This window comes from Hydra viridissima, unplaced genomic scaffold (genome assembly GCF_058129835.1).
Source record: "Hydra viridissima isolate aposymbiotic clone 2 unplaced genomic scaffold, HvirCarnegie_v1 scaffold_1, whole genome shotgun sequence".
In the NCBI taxonomy this organism is placed as follows: Eukaryota; Metazoa; Cnidaria; class Hydrozoa; order Anthoathecata; family Hydridae; genus Hydra; species Hydra viridissima.
The window spans coordinates 36,177,425-36,199,702 of NW_028324300.1; the positions used below are offsets into that span (position 1 = coordinate 36,177,425).

General features: G+C 29.1%; 2 protein-coding genes across 15 annotated transcripts; both read right to left on the reverse strand.

The window, feature by feature from the left end:
* Positions 1–4,875: 4,875 nt before the first annotated feature.
* LOC145192060 (uncharacterized) lies at positions 4,876–21,764 on the reverse strand. Of its 13 annotated transcripts, XM_090096035.1 has the most exons (15): positions 21,640–21,764; positions 17,277–17,333; positions 16,154–16,181; positions 10,317–10,371; positions 10,083–10,234; positions 9,726–9,848; positions 9,410–9,457; positions 8,873–8,978; positions 8,564–8,782; positions 8,034–8,140; positions 7,712–7,803; positions 7,374–7,400; positions 7,155–7,228; positions 5,757–5,915; positions 4,876–5,178 (listed from the first exon to the last, which is right to left on the reverse strand). In XM_090096035.1, exons 1-15 carry the CDS (start codon positions 21,733–21,735, stop codon positions 4,923–4,925), a joined length of 1,599 nt encoding a protein of 532 aa, XP_089952161.1. In that variant the 5' UTR covers positions 21,736–21,764; the 3' UTR covers positions 4,876–4,922. The 13 variants fall into 13 exon arrangements, 9 of the variants coding, with proteins under 9 accessions (XP_089952161.1, XP_089952165.1, XP_089952168.1 ...); XM_090096039.1 differs by lacking the exon at positions 16,154–16,181; XM_090096042.1 differs by lacking the exon at positions 8,034–8,140 and having other exon boundaries at positions 8,577–8,782.
* Positions 18,686–21,071, reverse strand: LOC149894747 (uncharacterized). Of its 2 annotated transcripts, XM_090098698.1 has the most exons (2): positions 19,671–20,804; positions 19,263–19,441 (listed from the first exon to the last, which is right to left on the reverse strand). In XM_090098698.1, exons 1-2 carry the CDS (start codon positions 20,796–20,798, stop codon positions 19,367–19,369), a joined length of 1,203 nt encoding a protein of 400 aa, XP_089954824.1. In that variant the 5' UTR covers positions 20,799–20,804; the 3' UTR covers positions 19,263–19,366. The 2 variants fall into 2 exon arrangements, with proteins under 2 accessions (XP_089954820.1, XP_089954824.1); XM_090098694.1 differs by having other exon boundaries at positions 18,686–21,071.
* Positions 21,765–22,278: the final 514 nt, after the last annotated feature.

Here is a 22,278-nt window from a genome sequence, read left to right on the forward strand (position 1 = left end):
GCAAATTAAAAATCAAACGCGAAAAATGTTAAGTTTGATTTTCAAAATTAAGGCTCACGTTCAAGCTTTTTGTATTTCTAATATTTGGCTTTGATGATTGGTTTCAATGGCTTGGTTCGATGCTGGGTTGTTGCTGGCAAATTGCACAATGATAAGAGTTATGACCTTATATTATCAACCAGCGATGAGGCTGCACATAAGCTTAAATATAGGTCAAAAACCTCATTTCACTCTTAGTGATTGCTTATAAATATAAAAATATATGTAACACAACTTATGGTGACAAAATCATGAATAATGCTTAGTAAAATATCCAGCTGGTTTTGTCAATAAACTGTTTGTTTACTATGATTATTGCTTCTGCATGATGAGATGTAATAGTTTCAAAAAAATGTAGACTTTTTGCTCCCATTTTTCAAATCATCATTAAAAAAGTAACCAAATCAAATAAAAAGCTTAATTGCATTACGAGATAAATAATGATAGTTAAATGTTTTAAAATTTGAATTTTACCAAGTATATTTAAGAAAACTTACCCTATAATCCAATAAATAAAAAAATAATCCAATAAAAAGGTAATCCAAAAATAAAAAAATAACCATATGAATTAAAAAATAATCAAATAATTAAAAAAAATAATTCAAAAATTAAAAATAATCCAATAAATAAAAACATAATCCAATAAAAAAAAAAAAAAAGTATTCCATCAAATAAAAAAATTGTCGCAGAAGTTGTAAATTGATTTCCGCTTCATCACCTTAAGTTTACTGCTAATGATGACTGCTCTATTAGTTAATGTTAATTTGCTAGTTTTTACTATAAAAAAATATATGAAAAAAGGTCTTGGCCGACGACTTTTGTCACATATAAGGCTCTTTAAGAGATTTAAATGATGAAATGGACCAAAAAGAAATTAGCAAAGAGACTTTGAGGCAGTTTATTGGAATGAAGGATGATTTAGCAAGGGGATGAAATACCAAGAAGATTACCGATTTCTGATGAGATTAGCTTCAAAAATACTCTCATGCTATATGAACAAGACTTGTGGCATCAAAAGCCTTTTTGGGTCATGGGAGTACAAAAAAAAAAAAGAGTTCCAACAAAATGGCAGCAATCTAGCATCAAATCAAAAAACATTAACTTCAGAAAAAGCATGAGGAGCCTTTTTTTACATGCTGTTAAGCATGCTTTTTGTTTTTTTCCTTAAAATTTTGTATTAAGGTTGTTTTATTATGGTATTTGAATTTAATAGTAAGTTTTCTTTCGAAAACCAAAAAATTCAGTATCTCGACTGCTTTTCACATTTCTTAATTAAAAATTTGCTCAAAAATGGTACATACGTCACTTTTTTTTTTTTTTTTTTAAATTTTTTAGCTTTTTTTGTTGAATTTTCACCTCTACTTGGAGTCCCAGCCACAGAGCAGTTAAGAAATTTATGACCTTTAAAAAAAATTCAAAACGAATTATGATTCATTTTTTCATGAGCTTAAATTAGCTTTTTCTACTGTCGCTTATTACTCTTTCTCTCATTTGTTGTTACAGACAATTTTTCTTTTTTAAAATATGAAAAAAGAAGTGCATAACGCTTCAAATAGATGAGATTTTCGCGACATTTTAAGAGAATTAATTGTTAAATTATTTTGCTTTGTAAGAATACAAATTCTTCATTAAATATTTTAAATCTTCGTGCAATTAAATATTTGACATTTTTTTCCTTTGGTATTAAAATCATCGCCACCCCCTCTAGCGCGAAAGCATAAAATTTAACAAACTTACCATAAAAAATTTACGCAGCGATAAACGGACCAGAGTTATTGAAGACTTAAGTAAATAAAAATATTTAACTTGTATACAGATTGAGTTTTTGCCAAACAAAGACTTTATCAAGATTATGTTGGCAACCTAGGCTAATTTTTTTTGCGATTAAGTAATATAATTAAAATTAAAACGATTATAGCATATTTTTATTAGCAAAAAAAACTTAATAAAAACAAAAAAATATTTTTCAACAACTAAAAAGGAGACAAAACAGCCTACTTTTTCCTATGTACAGCTAGTAATGCAAAAATAGGATACATCTAAAAAAAATATCTTGGACGATCTAAAGTTCTGTTTAAATTTTGATAGTTTTGAAAATAATCTTTAAGGTGATCGATTTGCAACTGAAACTGCCAAGTAAATTCTTTTTGCAATGTCTAAATAGAGAATAGTTCCTTTTAATCTCCTTTCTCGCAATTTTCGACTGAAGATTTAATTTTGTTATCTAAATGTGCTTTTAAATGAAAAAACGAATGTCTTTCGTAAATATGTTTTTGTTTTTTTATTTTTTTTTAATTATTGTTTAATTGTCAAAGTTCCGTATGTTTCCAATTAGATAAAATCGCTCATTGATGAAATGGTACATGAAATTGCTCAGATATGCAATGGTAAGACGTTGTTTAGATCGTAGCTAAATTATCGAGGTGACATGAAATTTCCTGATTTTCATATCGTCTCTGGCTGAAGCATTTGTCACTAAAGCTGTCAAAAAACTAAACATTCTTCATTACCTTCTAGCTTCCAAATTTCTTCAATACCTTCTAGCTTCCAAATTTCTTCATTACTTTCTAGCTTCCTAATTTCTTCATTACCTTCCAAATAACTTCATTTATTGATATACTTTAACTTTAGTTTTTTTTATCTATATTTTCTATGTTCAGGACAAAAGAAGTTAATATAAAGAATGAAATGTGGCAAATGATTATGTATGATTATACGAATAGGACTTTATTATGATAAATATACAACTTCTGCATTTTAGTTATAACTCAAACAAGAGCTTTTGTTGTAATATCCAGCATCCATTAAAACGGTAAAAAGTTTCAGGTTTACAAAGTTTAAGCTGGATTTGATAGACTTTGTTCATATCGAGGCTAGAAAAATGAATTAAGCAACAAAAGGTGAAAAGCTTGTTTTTACGAGAAAATATATAAATGAAACATTTTGTGGAAACTGTATGTTCTTACTATGCATACTTAAATACATTTCACTTTTTAAGTTCTAATTCAGTTGCTTATCCCTCTCCCATTCCTATTTATTGCAGATTATGAAAAATCATCTGAAACTAAGGTTGTTTCCATTTTCATTTTTAAACCGATGGAAAGCGCTCAAGTTTATGCCTCAGTATTTGATTTTTCTAATTATTCCTTCTATTTTGTAGCTACACTTTATTTTATTAAAACAATGGTCCAGGTTTTTACTAACGCAACGTCAAAATTGTAAAAGGACATAAAGTCCTGCACGAACCGATGCATCAAGGTCAGACCTTGAAAATGCTAAACCGCAGGAATACTTATTTTAGCTAGGTTGGTTTTAATTTTATAGTTTTGCCTTGATTATTACGATTTTTCATTGAACAAGCAAAAAACTGTTAGCTTTTTAATGACGTTTTGCTTTACATATTGCTGCTGTTTTAATGAATATTATTCCAGATTTTACAAATAAAAATATACATACATTATTGTGCTATTATTATATATATCATTATGTTGCCATCAGTTTTTCTAGTAGCTGTTTTATACCTAAATGATTTTCTGTAACGCCAAATTAACCCGTTTTTCCCATTGTCGTGTTTAAACAACGTATTTTCATCAGAAATCAAGCAGGAAGATTAAAAATTGTTTGAATAAAATCTTGGAGAAAAACGAAATTGACAACGCCATAAAAAGTGTAACACCTGTGTAAATGAACCAAGTTTAATGTCAACATCTAAAATTTTTATAGTAAGCATTACTTGAATTTATGTATATTTCAAATACCTTACAAACCACTGTTATAATAAGAATACCATTTCCATTTTTTTTAGAATAGGTTTCTGGATAATGGTTTGCTTCAATCAGGTACTTATTCGTCTCATGATGGCTTCAGGATTTCTGGCAATAAATGTTATTTTAAACAACTGTGTAGATTCATCTTTACTTGGCACAGCAAATAGTTAAAATGTATAAAATTTTTTTGCTGTTAAATATTTTACAAAGCCTGTGTTTAACTGGGAAGTGGAGGTCGGTGAGGTTCAAAAAACATTTACCTATTTTTGTAACAACATTTGCACTGAAATGAAAAGCTCGGTATGCTAACCACTTAAAATCCTTTAATGCAGTTAGGTACAAGAACGATACAGAGCTATCAAAGGAGATATGGAAATTAAAAGAAAAAAACTTCACATCTTTTGTCAGATGGAAAATTATTAAAAAATGCAAACCATACAACCCAGCATCAAGAGCTTGTAACCTTTGTTTGAACGAGAAGTTTCAAATTTTGATGTACAAAGGAGATTAATAAAGGAGTGAAATGGTCTGGAAGTGCAGGCACAAGAATAAGTTCCTTATTTTCTCATTTGATACCGAAGATTGATCCTGGTGGGTTTACTTTACGTTTACGTCACGTTATACTTTTAAAATTTTGTTTCCATGGAGTCATTAGAACTCACCGCAATTATAAATGTAATTTTAACGTTTAATTTTTAATTTTGTAATATATGGCTGATGATTGCCGTTAGGCATGAAACTTTAAGTTCCATAATAAACGTTTTTTCTATATCGTTTTTAATTATAATTATAAATCGCTCTGTTTTGAAATTTATATATAATCAAAATAAATTTCCTAAACATCGAGCACTTTTTAATAAACAAGAGCTTTCTATTATTTTAATACAACACTACATCAAACGATATATAAGTATGTATGTATATATATATATATATATATATATATATATATATATATATATATATATATATATATATATATATATACAGTCAAGTGATAATATTTAAAAATAATCAAGCACGTGACGACTTATACCATACTCGCAAAAACGATAATAAAAACTCCAAATTTCAAGTTAAACGTAATTTTAAATTTCGAATAAGATCAACTTCTTTTTAAAGAGAGTTTTCAAGTTTAAAGTAACTTGCTTTAACAATTACAGGTATATCTTCTGGATAGATTTTCTTCTTGTTGAAACTTTCAGGAATACGAGTTCCGAGTAAAAATACAAAAACCATAGAAAAACCAATCACTAGGAACGCAAAGTATTCGTTAAACGGAAACCCAAGACCTTTTCTACCTTTTAAGGTATTCTCAACGTTTCCTAATGACCAGGAGTAAGCACTGCCAAACACTGTTGGTCCAACAGACCTAAAAATTTTAGAAAGTTATAACGCATAAGGCAAAGCGGGCAAATTAACCTGTCTCCCTTCCGATCCTCTAACTTGTTGAGATTCTGTTAGACTCACTGTTTCTTTCTTGAGACCAAAATTTGCAACTCTAGTCCTTAAAAGCAAGTCTTTAAAAAAAAATCATTTTCAAAAAATCTGTATGGTAATTATTATCAAATCCTCATCTCATATTGAAGCAATAGCTTATTGCATAGTTCATTGTAGTAAAGTCGCAAGAATTGTTTAAGAAATTACGCCATAGAGAATTCGGAAAATTTGAAATATTAACGGAGTGGTGAAACGTTCATCTAATCCTTTGAATTTGATTATGTGATTATTTCCCATTTCAAAAGTTAGAGACATCTACTGAGAAAAGATGCTAAGCTGTAGTGATGAATTATTATCAAATTCTCATCTCATTTTCTCCTCCAAAAATGGGTGTTTTTTTGTCATTTTATTGCTATAAATGTCCTCATCTCACTTTTATCCTCGTTAATTTAATAGTTATAAATATTTTAACAACTCAAAGGATCAAAGAGTAAAAATAAGACGTTATACCTTCCTAGAGCCGTTATTGACATAGCTAAACCATTTGCTGTGCCAAGTAAAGATGAATCTACACAGTTGTTTAAAATAACATTTATTGCCAGAAATCCTGAAGCCATCATGAGACGAATAAGTACCTGATTGAAGCAAACCATTATCCAGAAACCTATTCTAAAAAAAAAAATAAAGCTAGAAAATCAATTCTTCAATTCTTTCAGTGATCATAGCAAAATACTACAACTACAGTAAGGGAAGCAACTGAAAAAACAACAAATAGGTATTATAATATATGCTGTATTCTAAATTGTTTGTGATCTTAACTGAAATGATGTTCATAAGAGTCTATAAGGAAAAAATGTTTCATATTATAATTGCTAAATATTTTTCGACACAGTGTTATAATATTATTATCATATTTCTGTTTTTATGCTCATATGATTCAGCTATAAACATAAACCAGAATTAAATTCCTGTTACAGTATGCCCCCTTAAAATCTGCACTAAGTTTGGCGCCCTTGTAAAAAATATTATTTCTATGGAATCAATGTTTTGATTTATGGTTTTAGAACCTTTGTTTTGTATATAAACAAGTAATAAAATGAAAAATTTGATTTTTTTATGGTGACTATCAAAAATTAGATCATCATTGACTTTCATCTTTTTGGTCTTTTGGCCCAAGGATATTATATGACCTGGAATGGAAAAAGAACTGTGTATGATATTTTAAGTCAATTTAAATTGTTTGGTTGCATAGAGGGGAAACCAAAAATTGGTAAGACAAAGACTGTGAGGACTTCAAGGCTTATTAGAGTAGGCAGAATTCAGTGCAATCCAGTCTGATCCATAGCCAAGTAACTCTCTGTAAGTGAACACACAATCAGAAATGTTATTAATAATGACCTAAAGGCCAAGTCTAAAGCTAGATCCAAAAGGTACCTCGTTATTGAAGAAGTCTAGGCCAAACGAGTTGAAAAAAGTAAGAAATATTTGTCCATTCATAAGAAAGCTCAACCAATAATTCCAATCTCAGATGAAAAACCTTTTACGGTGGATTCTGTATCAAATATCAGGACTTTAGTATCTTAAAGCCAGAAGATATTCCCGAGTCCATTAGGTTCAAGTTCAGGATAAAACAGAAGCTCAAAAAGCCTGACATCAAGCAGTCGAATGCTATGCCTAAGGCATATGAAAACAGGCCCAGAATTAAGTCTGTGCTCAAGGCTAATGGTTCACACTTTGAGTAATTTATTTGAATTTCATGGAAGATATGAAATAAATTATCATACTAAAAAAATTTTCTAACTTACTTATTTTTACAACCTGCCATTTGCCAAACTAAGGATGCATACTGTACTAGGTTCAATTCTTGCTTTTTCTAGAACCATTTTCAGAACCATATTGTCTACTTACTTATATTTAATCAATCCAACTGTTGGAATCAATGCAATAAATAACCCTATGGCTAAAGTTGAAGCAGAAAACATCTAAAAAATGTATTTGAAAAACCTGAATTTATAAAACAAAATCTCCTATAAAAAAACTTGAAAAGTTCAAAAACAAGCATGCAAAAAAAAGAACAGCAAAACAAACGCTGGTATTTAGATGAAAATGTCAATGGCCACACTGTACCTTTTTTGCACCAATTCTATTCATGATCTAAAGCAAAGTATATCACTGTACTTTGATTTTATTAATAAAATTAAGGATTTTTTAATTAGATTTAAATTACTTTCTCCATCAACCGAGGCAACTAAAATAACCCCTAAGATTCTGATACAACCAATCAAATCAAAAATTCATAAATTGTTTTACTTTTTCATAAAAATTTCATTAACAGCTTCATTTTGAAATTTCTATCTAATATTTTCAAATGGTTATTCATAAAAGACACTAATATAAATAAACAACAGCAGAAAACTTGATTTGTATTTTTTAGGCTTGAATGTTTTAACGTTTAAGATTCTTACATTACTGATAACTGTAAGTTGGATCACGAATACAATAGATGAAACAATGAGGTACAGGAGTCCAATTTCTGATTCTGACATTCCATATCCAGCTAGATCAATATAAAATAATTAACTTCAAATCAAATAAATTTAAAAAACAAAAAAGCCTGTTTTTAAATTGCTTTCTAAAGGCCGCTGCAAGACAACTAAATAGCTCTTAGTTGTTTCAGTCAGCAAAATATTTTTAGAGATTTTATGAAATACAAACAGTTTGCTTTAGTGAATTTTAAGTAAGAAGCTTTTTAAATAGAAGAAATTGTGCATCTACAAAAGCATTTACAATAGTGACGATCAGTTGCAGCATGCACAGGTAATAACTCTTCATACCCAATGATGGCCGTTGCTTGCAAACAATAGACAATTAATACCAGTAAAAACTCTTGATACCTTGAAGACAGAATAAAACTAATTACAAAAGGTTTGAAAAACAAAATAAAATTCCTGTAAATGTACACAATTTTTTATACTTGAGTGGTGGTTCAAGACTCCTTGATAGAAAACAACCATTTTTGTTTTGCAGATGCATGAACATTAAAAAATACATATCACTCTGTTACATACTTAAATAGAAGTTGCAATTATTCTTTCAAAGTTAAATTATTCTTTTATTAAATAGAAGTTTTATTAAATAGAAGAAACAGATGTTTAAGTAAATTTGTTTAATAATTGTCTTTCACTAAACTAATATTTTTGTGCATATTCATTCAAATAGTGTGTTTAATGTACATCCAAAGGATACTCGATGTGATAAATATAAATGCTTAGGATATTTTTCTAAAAGATAAAGGATACAAGAAATTAAAAGCTCACCTCATAAGCTTACCTAAAGCAGTATTTTTAAGTTGGAAGATGAAACGTTTTGGTGAACGAGATGTCAACAGTTGGGACGTTTCTGAAAACTGAATGGTGCAATTAGGCTGTGCCGTGGACATCATAGAATAGCTAAAATATACATCTGGATCTTTATTCAAATTTGAAGATTCTTCTTTTGGACCTTCCACAATAACTTTTTTATCTCCAGTGGCTTTCCTATTAACAATTAACAGAAGAAATAAATAAAAAAAGAAATAAAAGAAAAAAAAAATAAAACAAAGAACTTTTAGAAACTAAATTATTTACTGTGTATTGATTGGTACAAAAAATGCTGAAATCAAGATTGAAATAAAAACCCAACTTGCAAGAATTAAGTTGGGAAAAAATATCTTTAGTTTTCCAAAAAATGAATCTAAAAAGAACAAGAGGAAAAAAACAAAAAAGTAAAAAACAATTTTTAATATTTGAAAAAGTAAAATGTTTATTACTAACTAAAGAACGACTTATGATAAATAAAAATTTTAAACTTTATAAAAAGATTGAAAAATGAAATTAAATGTTAATCCCACAATAAGATTATCTCACATTAAGATTGTCTAATACCATTATAGAGTATCATTTAGATTACAAAGATTTAGCTCATTGACAGTAGACAAGGTTTTGTAACAAATTTAAACACTTCTTTTTAGAACTTTACATGCTTTTGTTAAGTTTCAGGTAAACAAGAAAAATAAATTCAATAATTAAGACCCTATTTTATCATTACTTATTTACTAATAAAAATATATATATATATAATGATAATGAAAACAGAAATCACTCTGTAGACAAAAAAACTAATACCTTTACTAAACACATTTGGGTATTTCTCAGTAGGAAATACTAAAAACCCTAAAAAAAAAGTTGAAATTTTTAAAGAAGGTTTCATATTTTTAAAGAACTCTTTCACAGTCTCTGGGAAAAAAAATTAACAATTTGCTTTATGGGTTTTTGGAAAATAACATTTTACACTACAAAAGTAAATAACTTGACGAACAAATTTGAAGAAATAGCTTTTCAAATTATTTATTTCAAGGATTTTCACATAAGTTGATTAGCATAAACCCATACAAGAAAATTTTAAGTGCATGTTAAATCCATAGGTTTTATTAAAAATTACCTGCCATGCTAGGACCAAGAATTAAACCTAGGTTGATTGATGCCATTATTAGAGACATCCCAGTCCCAAGATTGGTATCATCAGAGATATCTGTGATGATTGCTTTTGTTATTATGATTAAACCTAGAAAATTTAAAAGATTTTGTTTTTTTTTTCATCAGAATTTTTGCTAAAAATTTTAAACAATAAGTTAACAACGAGTAACTAATGCACAAAACAAAAAGTTTATATCAAAAGAAAATATTATAAGTAAAAAATCAAGATAAAAAAACCAGGAATAATTCATTAAACAAATAAATTTTCTGGAAATAAAAATCAGTACTTATTTTGATATGTTTTGTTTGTCACATAATATACCTAGAAATAAGCCTTGAAAAGATCTTGAAATAAGGGCCCAAGTGTAGTTGTAACTTAACCCAAATAAAATTGTGGTAACAGCTAGACCACCTCCACATACATAAACTGATAACTTTCTCCCCCACTTGTCACAAACATATCCCCATACAAGACTAAAATGGGAACTTGCATTACACTTCATAAAATACAAAATTTCTAAAAGAGTTTGGAACATTTATCCAAAACTTGTCTAACCTGCTAAATATCATGCATAAAAACATTGCTGATGCAAGAATTCCTGTCTTCATCCCTGTAAAACAGTAATAAGTTTTGTTTTTGAACAAAAACTGAGGATGATTAGCTGTTAGGAATATTAAAAAAAAAAAAAAAAGAAGAAGAAATTAAATGAAGCTAATCAAATAAAAGATCTAAATAAAAATCAAAGGCGCCGGCCGAAAGTTTGAAACCACAAAGACTGTGGGGCAAAATTACTTTTTACAAGACAAAGATAAGACATTTTCAAATGTCATACTATCACCAAATATATCAAATAGACGAACTTTCCAACAGCAGATTTAGTGGTAATACTAAACTTTTGGTTTATTGTTAAGGACACTTGAATTGGTCAGTAATAAACCATTTTTTGATTGTTACCAAGTGTTACAACTATTGATAATGACCTAAATGGCAGACGCTAAATTAGCTTTTACAGATTTATTAGAAGTGTTGTGTGCACTGCAATATAAAACTAAATAGCAATTGTTCCTTTTAAAAAATTGTGATAAATATTCCCACATGTAACACAATAGGTAAGTTAACCTAGGTGAAAATTTTTTTCTTTAAATCTTTAAAAAGCCTTTTTTGAGTAGTTGTGGTGTCCCTAGCAAACAAACACAAAAACCTATATATCAACAATGTAGACAAACTATCCTACACATAAACTTGACATTATTCTGGTGTGTGCATAATAAGATCATTTTGCATCTGCGTTCATTCTCTAAAGATTTTGTTTTTTGCATCTGTGTTAACATTGCGAAAGTTAACTATTGACAAAAATTTAAACCAATCCAAGTTGCAACTTTTCTACAATATACTATATTAAAAAGATCAATTATTTTATACATTTAAACTTTTTATACAAACAGATGTGAAAATGAAAATATCATTTCAGTTACACTATATCTGATATAACTTTTATATAGTGATTTGAATCTTTAAGCAAATTTAAAAAGTTTTGCTGTAAAGTTGCATTTTTCTGGTGGAACACTTTCTTAATGATGAAAAATAAGGACCTGAGGTATCCAGAAGCTTGTGCAACCCTTCCTTTATTAATTTGTCAAAACTCAGTTAAACTGTGAGACTAACATTAGTCAAATACAAATAAACACCAAATTTAAAAAAAGTTAAGGCAATTAAAGTTTATCGCTCAAATAACTCACAAATATTAGGGTGGGTAAGGTTTTTAACAAGCTCGTGTTGCTAAAACATTAAGAAATTAACTTCAATGTTTTCATGAAAAAAAAATGTTCTTTTTTTGCTCAAATCTTAAAAAGTGAAATATTATTGTAATGATTAGTAATACTGAAGTAATCACCGTTTTTCTTTGAATTATTCAAAGAGGTTTTACATTACAAATTACATTTGTGATAAAGGTGATTATCATTTTATATTTATCCTTTTGATAAAACCTTCTCTGATTTTTACTTTTTACCTTATTATTCCTAATTTCATTGTTTAGGAAAGTTAGTAGAGTAAATGGTTTCACATTGTTAAGTTTTATCTTTATTAAAAGTTTATAAAACTCTTTTTAACTACAAGTTTTTTATTGCAGGGGTTTATGGTTGCAGTGAAGGTTGCGTGTTTTTTATTTGTTTGCTATCGACCCCTTCTCTACATATGAATTTAGTCTGTTGGAGTTAATGGTGTAGTGTTCCTACTTCCATATAAGAGCAATCCTTTGAATTTATATTAATGAATTTATACAAAAAAGTTTTATAGAATACAATGTTGCATCAGAAAAGTGCCATAGAAGTGAAAAAAAAAGTAAAGAATTAAGGATTACTGATTTATTATAAGAAATTAAGGTTCCAATTTCTAGCCGATCAAACATATACAAATCTACCTCTAGAGAAGTTAAAGAACTGAAAAAAAAGAACTGAAAGGAAAACATCCTTTGGAAACCTGGTTTGATGAAAAACATTTTCACCAAATAATGGTAAGTGGCTTGTAAAAAGATATTAAAAAATTCTGAAAAATGAACAAATATTTTCCAAAAAAAAACTCCAAACACTTTAGAACTTGAGTTGTGCATGCTTGAATTCCAGTGCAATATTTGCACTTTTAAAATTTGTTTTACTACCGAAAAGACTTAAAGATATTTTTGTGCTCTGAAATTTTTTTAGCCCATTCATGGGCTGATTATTGGATCAATTGTTTAGATTTAAGGAACAATATCGTAAGTTTTAATGATTTTTGCATAAGAGTCGAGAGCATTCTTACAATTAAACAAGATATTAGTCACTGAGAAATATCATATAATTGATCCAAAAATTAAATTTCACACACACACACACACACACACACACACACACACACACACACACACACACACACACACACACACACACACACACACACACACACACACACAGCCCACACACACAGATTAACGACAAGTTACAAATTTTTTTGAAAGCTGTTTCATTTAAAAAACAGAACCCTCTTTTCTATTCTTTTTTACTTTTTTTTTTTTTTTTTTTTAGTATTTTTTATTCTGAATATCATTTCAGCACCGCACAGCACACGAACAGGAACTTTTAGATGAGAGCAACGGTCTAACTTCCGTAATGTCAAGCAATTCATCAACCAGTTCCTGGTAGTTTTTAACCTTGTTGTTTCCTAGAAAATCAGAAACAATATGATTGAATGTAGACCAGGCTTTTTTTTTTTCTCTGTCAATTTCTTTTCAAGATCATCAGTCTTACCTTTGCCCATATGATCCATAACGATGTGAAAGATAGCTGAGGAAGAATTGATCTGGAACTTTTTGATCAAGTCCTGTTTTCTTCATTCTATAAATTGTAGGCACCTGGCTGCAAGTCTTTTCTTTCAGACCTTTCAAAGGTTTTTTACTGTCCCCATAAACGAAAAAAGCAAAGATATTTGGTGAATTTTTTTTGCAATCATAAAAAAAATTTAGAATCTTGAAATCTCCACTCACACCCCACTTGTAGCAATAGCAGTTTAGCTATTCTAAAGTCTTATCATTTTTGTAATCTTATTTTAAGTGTGCACAGTCGTACATCCTTCAAGCAAAGCTGTCAATAAATAGTCTGCATTGGTCAAAATGATGTAAGATATGAATTGCTTGAAATAGTCACACCATCGTACTAACAGAAGCAGAGTGATTTGTCTGCGGTAAAGTACTAAACATAAAATGTATGTCTTGTTAAACACTTAGAAATTCTTACACTCAGTTTTAATCTAGCACTGGTGCAAACAGGGCCGCCGAGAGGGGGGGGGGGGCCAAAGGGACAGTTTGTCCCGGGCGGCAGATGTCGATGGGGCGCCAGATGCCGAAGTAAAATAAAAATAGATTTTTTAATCTTAAAATGCCATAATTGAAATGCATATATTACTCGCGTTATATCATTATTTTTAATTCCTCAAAAAAAATTTTAAAATACGAACTCTATACGCTGTTAAATTAAAAATGTCCCTTGAGATTTTCGCATTCATCAGACTAAAGTAAAAAAAACGTAAATGTTGATAATTAGCAATAACAAACTGTGAATACAATTCAGAAATAATTCTATTCCGAATTTAGAAAGTGATAGCAAATATTTTTCAACTCTTTACGATCAACTTATTTATGGTAATTCATGTTTAAGATTTATAGTTAACTATTGAAATATTGATTTATGACATTAGCTTTTTGAGATTGATTTTATAATTTTTTGATGAGTTTGCGTAGTTGACTTCGCTATTATTTTATTGATGCGTACGGTTACTTACAGTAACTGTTAATAATGAATCGTAAAAAACTTTCTGGTACCTAAAATAGGGCATTGGCTTCCAAAAGAGTAAAAGAATGTGAAAAAAATAAACAAACGCTCCAAGAATTACGTTTTACAAAGCTACTAATCAAAATACTGATTTGAAGGTGAGTTAGTAGAAATATATTGTTCTATATATATATATATATATATATATATATATATATATATATATATATATATATATATATATATATATATATATATATATATATATATATATATATATATATATATATATATATATATATATATATATATATATACATATATATATATATATATATATATGTATTATTTTCGAAGCAATTTACGAATATTTTCGAAATTAATCATTTTTCACACAATCCAAATATCCGTTGCAGAGGGTGAAAGATCTTTTAGTAAACTTAAGATTATAAAAAGCCATTTCAGAGCTACCATGGGCGACAAGAGCGACTTTCAAATCTTATGATGTTGTCTATTGAAAATGATCTCGCGAAATCATTGTCATATGATGAAGTAATTTATAATTTTGCTTCGAGAAAAGCTCGAAAACTTTATTTAAATCAGGAATTGTTTATGATGCGGTTAGTTAGCAAAAAATGAAATAAAGTTAAAGTAGCTATAAAGGCATAATGTACTTTTTGGCTTCTATGCTAAGTATATATATGAAGCGAAATCTATTAGGGCGCCAAAAAAGGTTTTGTCCCGGGCGGCTTGAAGGCTCTCGGCGGCCCTGGGTGCAAATGATGATGGTGTATTAGGATAGACTAACTACTTTTTGTGTTTTTTCTTGCTACAATCATTAACATCGACTATGCTAAAGTAATAGTCGTTTAGGAGGTTTTTCTAGCTCGCTCAAAACACTGGCGACTGCTAGCTGTACACTTTCCCTATTGCTTTTTAACTACACTTCCAGATAAAAGGCCTAAGTATATACTAGATTCACAAGCCTAGCAGAAGCTGTTTTCGTACTTATAATGTCTAGAAACCATTATATAGCAGATGGTTATAAGTTTTTTAATAGCTCCGTAAAAAACTAAGAAATATTTGCTATACTTACACTCAAGTAAAAAGCAACACTTGTTTAAATGTCTGAGTCAATATGAAAATAAAAATCACAATTGAAATAGCCATACTCAAAAATATTGTCAGAAGAAGCTCATTTGGAGCTGAATGGAAGAGGAAATAAATTTGTAGGTTTTGGGGAACTACAAATCCAAGACAAACCAACTCAAGGCCATTACATTTGCTTAAAATCACTGTATGATGCGGGGTAACGCTCTAATTTATTGTTAGACCATATTTTTTTGAAGTTGACAGAGGTAACACAGTCAACGGCACACGCAAGAGAAAAATGTTGGAAAAACTTTTGAAACAGATTGTTGTAGATTATATGATTTCAACAAACCCGTGCTCTGGCACATACTGTTCGAGAAACAATGGATGTATTTTTCCAGACCGTATCATTTCCAAGCGCAGTGATTTTATTTGGTCTATCCCATTACCGGATTTAATAACTCCGGACATTTTTCTGTGAGCTATCTGAAATCTAAAATGTATATAAACAAGCCAGCAACTTTCACTTATTGTTGACACTTTTTACGTTAGTAAATGTTTTTATATTAGTAAATCCAATAATGTTGTAACCTAACTTCTTTCAGTTCTGACTTTTTACTGCACAAAGGGGAAACTTTTCCATTAGGGCTGGATTTAGTTCTGACTTAATTCCATACTAACATTTTACCATTCTGGTATCTTTCCATTCCTAAAGTAATTTTAAGTATGCTCAATTTGTATTTGGGTGCAATTTTCCGTGCTGACTTGTAACCGTGCCTTATTTAGAAATTGAAATAATGATGCTATTATAGAGCTAGTTTTAATTTTATTAAAGATCACTATGATTTCAAAAATTTCTATTACATTCGTTTTTCTTTTATACTCCCTTGTTTCCTATGGTCATCAATCTTTTGGCTGGCATTTTACATAGACAAGTATAGAAATAATGAAATGACACTGACAATGAAATCACGTAGCTATAATTAAGAAACTAACCTGTTTTCACTTCAGAAGCACCAAACTCCTAAAATTCAAATACATATGAAGACCACACTGGAAAAACGATCAAGTTACATTTTTGCTTTTGGGTTTTTGCCCCTGTTGTATTCGGCTGCAGTTTAACTATATAATAATTGACTATATAACTAGAAAACCGATCAAATTACACAGATATTTAGCCTAACAAATAAGTGAGCTATGGTGTTTTGAAGTTTAAATTCTAATTTACTCAAAACAATAAAAATGTAGCTTGATCGTTTTTCCAGTGTGGTCTTCATATATATATATATATATATATATATATATATATATATATATATATATATATATATATACCTTCTCTTAATTTTAAAGCCAGTAGAAAACGATTTTTGTAATTTGTAAATTATATTTGCAATTTGTGATATTTGTAAGTTAGTATTTTCATTTTAAATATAAAGTTAAAAAAAATGTAATTTAACAAAAACAGCAACTGATTTACTAGAGAGAAGAAAATGGTTTTTTCACTTTAAACAAAGTGTTGCTTATTTTATTTTATTTATTTTTTTTTTTTCAAACAGAAAAAAATTCGAAAATGATTTAAAAACAGCAAAGTTGAAAATGTTTGAAAAATCTTATTTTTTTGGCTAATCGATTTAAATTTTGCCATCACTAAAGTTTTGCGCTGTTCATGGCAGCCTAGAGTTTCGTAATGCTAAGAAACGGACCTACAGACAGTCGAACTTAAGCCATCTTTTTGAACCTTAAAGTAAAGTTAAGCTAATAACCCGACTTAGATATTATCAGATTCGGGTCTTTAAATTGTTGATTGACTTTATAAAGCGTGTTACCAAGCCCATTAATTCTAAAAGTCCCTTAAATCCCTGAGACGGATATAAAAAAAAAAAAAAAAAAAGAAAGTTTACAATGTTTAAAACCTTTGTCGGAACCTCGCAAAACAATTATAAAACTTAAATCTGTTCATCTGAAAAGTTGATTGTAAAATTGGGATGGCATGAAATAGGATTCAATTATTTGCGCACTTTCATTGATAAATGGCATAAGATAATTCCTTGTTGCATCGCAGGAAACAACTTATCTGACCATAACAAATATCAATGCGTATGAGTAATATTTATACCTTTACAAGTCTCGGAAGATAGGGAAAAACACTCGATACTGCAGCTCCATGGGAAAACTATAAAATACATCATGTGTTTAGACACTTGAAATTACACTTCATTTGGATCAAATTTTAAAATATTAATTTATTTTTAAATATTTAAGTGCCGTCATGGCCTACTGTAATTATACGGCCTGATTTGTTGCATTTTCCGGAAAAAATTAAGAGGCCAGTTTTTTTACGGCTAATGTTTTTTTTATTAAAATGGTCGAGGAAAACTTAAGATTATCATCATGTAATTACATTATGTTATACAATATTTTTCGCTAACTGATTCCCTGTTTCAGTATATTCTGATAACATATGAAATACTGAAATAGGCTTTCAAATAGCTATGTATCAAAATGCTACTAAATTAAACTTACATTTTGCAAAGACTTCTTACAACTCTTATGAGGAAATAAAAACAAAGGTTTGTAATTTTATATGTATTAAGGATTTGAGAAAAAATCTTATTAGCACTAGCTATCAGTTCTTTGTCTTTTTTTAAACTCTTTTACTTGATCTTTTCTTACAGAACCTGTAGTTTCTTTTTGTAAATTATTATAAAAAATATTAATGACAATTCGAGATCCATATTTAATTCCCCATTCTGTGTGTTTCTCGCATGTAAAATCAACACTGCTATAATAAATCTTAAATATTTGTTCTGCAAAACTTTTAATTGATAAAGAATAACTGCAATGTTTGATTAGAATAGGAGAAATAATATCTAGAATACTAAAAAGATGACAAATAAAATCAGACAAGGATTGACTTGGACATATAAGTCCACCTCTGGTAAGCATGGGAATTTCGGCCTTCGAAATCGACGAAATTAAACGAAACGAAATTCGTGTTTCAATTTCGGATCGAAATTGAGAATGAAATTTCGATTTTTTGGATTGTTTAATTTCGCGAAATAATTTCGTATAATTTCGGGTCATTGAAAGTAACGAAATTGACACGAAATTAAACATAAGTTTTAATTTCGTAATTTCGAAATTCGTGAATTTGTAATGTTTAAAAATTTCGGTTTTTCGAAATTCGCGAAATTGTACTTTACCCACATTTTCGGATTGACGGTATTCGAAATCGAAATCACCGAAATTAGAAAGAACTCAGCATATTGAAGTAAAATTCGACAATTTTGATCTAATTTCGTTGATTTCGATATAATTTTGGAAGGTCGAAATTATTTCGTTAGTTCAGTTAATTTTGTTAATTTCGCGAAATCCCCTTAAAACCCAAAATTTTCCCCTACAAGATACAAAATTATTAAAAAAGTATCAAAGTAAAATCAAAATTGACGAGATAAGACGAAATAGGCGAATTAGTTCCAAATTTGACGAAATTTAGGCGAAAATTCGGTATGTTTCAAATTTCGATTTTTGTTTTTTTCTAAATTCACGAAATTGCGAAATTCGATTTACCTGCCAGTCTCGTTCTTTCGAAATTCGCGAAATTTATTTTTCTGATAAATTCGAAATTTCGTCTTTCGAAATTCAATATAAATTTCGATACGAAATTTATTTCGACCCAAAACTTGTGGAAAAATTTCGACTCGAAATTAGTTTCGATCCAATTTTGAATACATTTCGGACCGAAATTTAGATCGAAACATCCGAAATTACGAAATCATCGAATTTCGAACTTCGAAATTCCCATGCTTAACCTCTGGATAATATTTTCAGATATTCAACGTAATGTACGTAATGTTGTGATAAGAGCATGAGAAGTTTGTTTGGTTAAAGTAAAATATTCACATGTTGACCAAATTTCAATCCAATTTGCAATTTCTCTATAAAATGTGGGTTTTTTATCTCCTTTTACAGCAGCATTGCCGAGCTGATTGGATGTATTAAACATCTGCTTTGAATTAAGTGTGATAAATAACTTATGAAACAATGACAAAAATTGTGCTGCATCATTTCTTTCAGGAAAATAACTTAGTATTGCAGCTGTAGTTGTTTTATCAAGAATCGCTAATCCAAGGTTAACATCTTGTTTATTGTTTCCAGGATGAGTGACCTGATAATTGATTTTCCTCGCTTTTTTCAAGTTTCCATTTAATAATTGGTCTTTTTCATAAACTTTATGAAATAAATCCCAAGTAATAAAACCAGCTGGAACTTCAACTTTGTCTCTGAAGAAATCAAACGAAAAAGAAGGAAAAACAAATTTTTTTCCATTCAACAAGTTATTCCTAACATTTTTTATTAAATGGATTATATCATATAATAGATATGTTTTTAAAACTCCATTATAAGCTGGATGATAAATAAATAGTTTTCCATCTCCAGTATAAGATTTACGTAACTCTGAAAATGCATTAACGTTGGTAGAATGATTATCTGTAACAATAGCTCTTACTTTAAAACCTGATTGGTGCAATGAGGTAATGCACTCATCAATTTCTTTTTTCAACCATGGTCCTGTTGTGCAAACTTCAGGTGATGATCTCACAACATAAGGAATAGCTTTTTGAAGCCCTACAATCATAAAAACAACAACACCTTTATAAAGATTACTTTCTGAATCTTCACCAATATATTTCCCACTTTGATATTGGGCTGCTTTCTGCAGATACATTTCATCCACAAGAAGCACACAATCACTTGATACACAATCTTTTTGTAACAAAACTGTTATAGCTTTATACGCATTTATATCACCACTTTGGATTTTTCTAAGTAAACTAAAAGATGGTAAAGGTAGTTGTTCTAACAATAACTTATAAGACTGTGCTGAAGTGTGACGTAAAATTAGTGCATAGCGTATAATGGATGCAGAATATGGAGGTCTGCCTTGAGGAGAATAGTATCTAATTTCATTTAACTCTGTCAAAATTGAATTCATATCATTGGCTTTATTTCTAATATAGACAGGAAAATTTTCTAACATACTACAGTTTGTTAATTTGCAATTATGACCACTACGAAACCATTCAGGTAAAGAAATATGATAGCCTTTATATGACAATGAAACATAAAGATCTTTATTTACAGTTATTGACTCAAAAACAATTGGTATGCCTGATTTTTCATCAAAACATAGTTTATAATAAACAACACTATCATGCATTTTTTTAAATGTAAAGACTGGTGGAGAATGTTGTTCTGTCAAAGAATCGAGATTAATTATTTTATCAACACTTTGAAAATCTTCAAACTCATCTTTTCCTAAATATCTCAAAGTTGGTTTTTTTTGGGGCAACTTTGGAACCCTTATAGTTGATGATCCACTTATTTCATCAGTTTGAATAGTTGGAACTGGAAGAAGATTCCATTTTAAGGCGCATCTTTTTCCATAATTAATAAATTTGTCATCAAAATGATTAACACAAATAGCTGAATATTTTGATGGAACCCAATCTTTTCTATTAACAAAGTATATCCATCGTTTTCGCAAATCAGATTCTTTAAGAAAATGAAATGTTGACTTTTTTGGACCATTAGAGTAACCAGTTTTACAGTTTGTAACAACACATTTATTAACCATTTTATTACTAAAACGAATCAAAAAAGTGTAACAGTTATTTTTAAATATAAAGTTCACTTACATTTATTATTGGAATTATCTCCACTTAAACAACATCGCATAAAAAAGCAGTTCAACTATATACAGTAATAATAATAGACTGTCTGTGTGTCTATTTCATTATTCCACTCTCTAATGGAATATAATGAAACAGGCAATCAGTCAGAATACATTCACATATTAATCAGTTCAGAATACATTACATATTAAATGACTATAAAAGCATAAACCGATGCATGCAAACAAATATTTATATAGTAATTGTTAAAATATTATAATTCTATATTTTATTCAACACCTTTGTATAATATTCACTGGTAAATATATTGTTATTGTTGTTGATGTTAATAAAACCTTTCATACATAGTTTAAAATTTAAAATAAGCCGTAAAAAAACTGGCCTCTTAATTTTTTCCGGAAAATGCAACAAATCAGGCCGTGTAATTACAGTAGGCCATGGTGCCGTATAAGAAAATATTAGCATAATATTCTAGCAATGAACGCACCTAAGTCACTGATCTCTATAATAACTGGATAGCGCAACTCCGAGCAAAACTTCTTATTTTTTGACGCCAAAATCGCCATATTGGAAAGCCCCAAAAACTTTAATCCCGTAAGCTTTAAGTTCTGTTTTTCGGCTTATCGCTTTATCGCACATATCAGATTTCATTGTTCTGGGGCTTTCCAATATGGCGATTTTGGCGTGAATTTTGATATTAGAGATGCGCTATCCAGTTATTATAGAGATCAGTGACCTAAGTCTGTAAAAATAAAAATGTCACTATAAACATAATGTACTTACAGTCAACATAAATGCTGCAAAGCATACTCCTTTACGCAAAGGTGTGGTACCTTCTTTATGCAAGAAGCTTCGAAACATTTTTTTTAAAGCTGCCATTTTCTATCCTTTTTTTTTTATTTTTTCTTGTAAAAGAGCAAAGATTAAATTAAAGGAATCTCTAAAATTATCATCACAAAAAAAAATTTCATTTTAAATTCATCTTCAATTATCATTTAAGTAACAAAACAGTTTCTTGTTAAAAAATGTCTGCCAGACCTAAATGACGCCTAATTTAATGATTGGACAAATGTTATTACAACCACCTTTAAGTAAAGATGCAGTTCTGAGTTAGAAAATAGAGTAAAATGAAGTAAGCTTTTGTAATTGATTTTTAAGGAGTATTGCAAATAGAGCGGATAAAAGAACGTGTATCATTTTACACATTTTACGCAGTTAAAAAGGAATGGACCACAAATGTTCTTAAATGAATACTTGCTCTGCATTACCCATTGTTAATTAGAAGTTGTTAATTATTGGTCATTTTTTAAGAAACTTGTATTAGTTTAGCTTTTCTTTAGGAGCGCAACTTGTATAAAACATGGATCTTAAATGGAGAGTATGAGCTCGGAATAAAATACGATGTATATTGTTAATAATTTT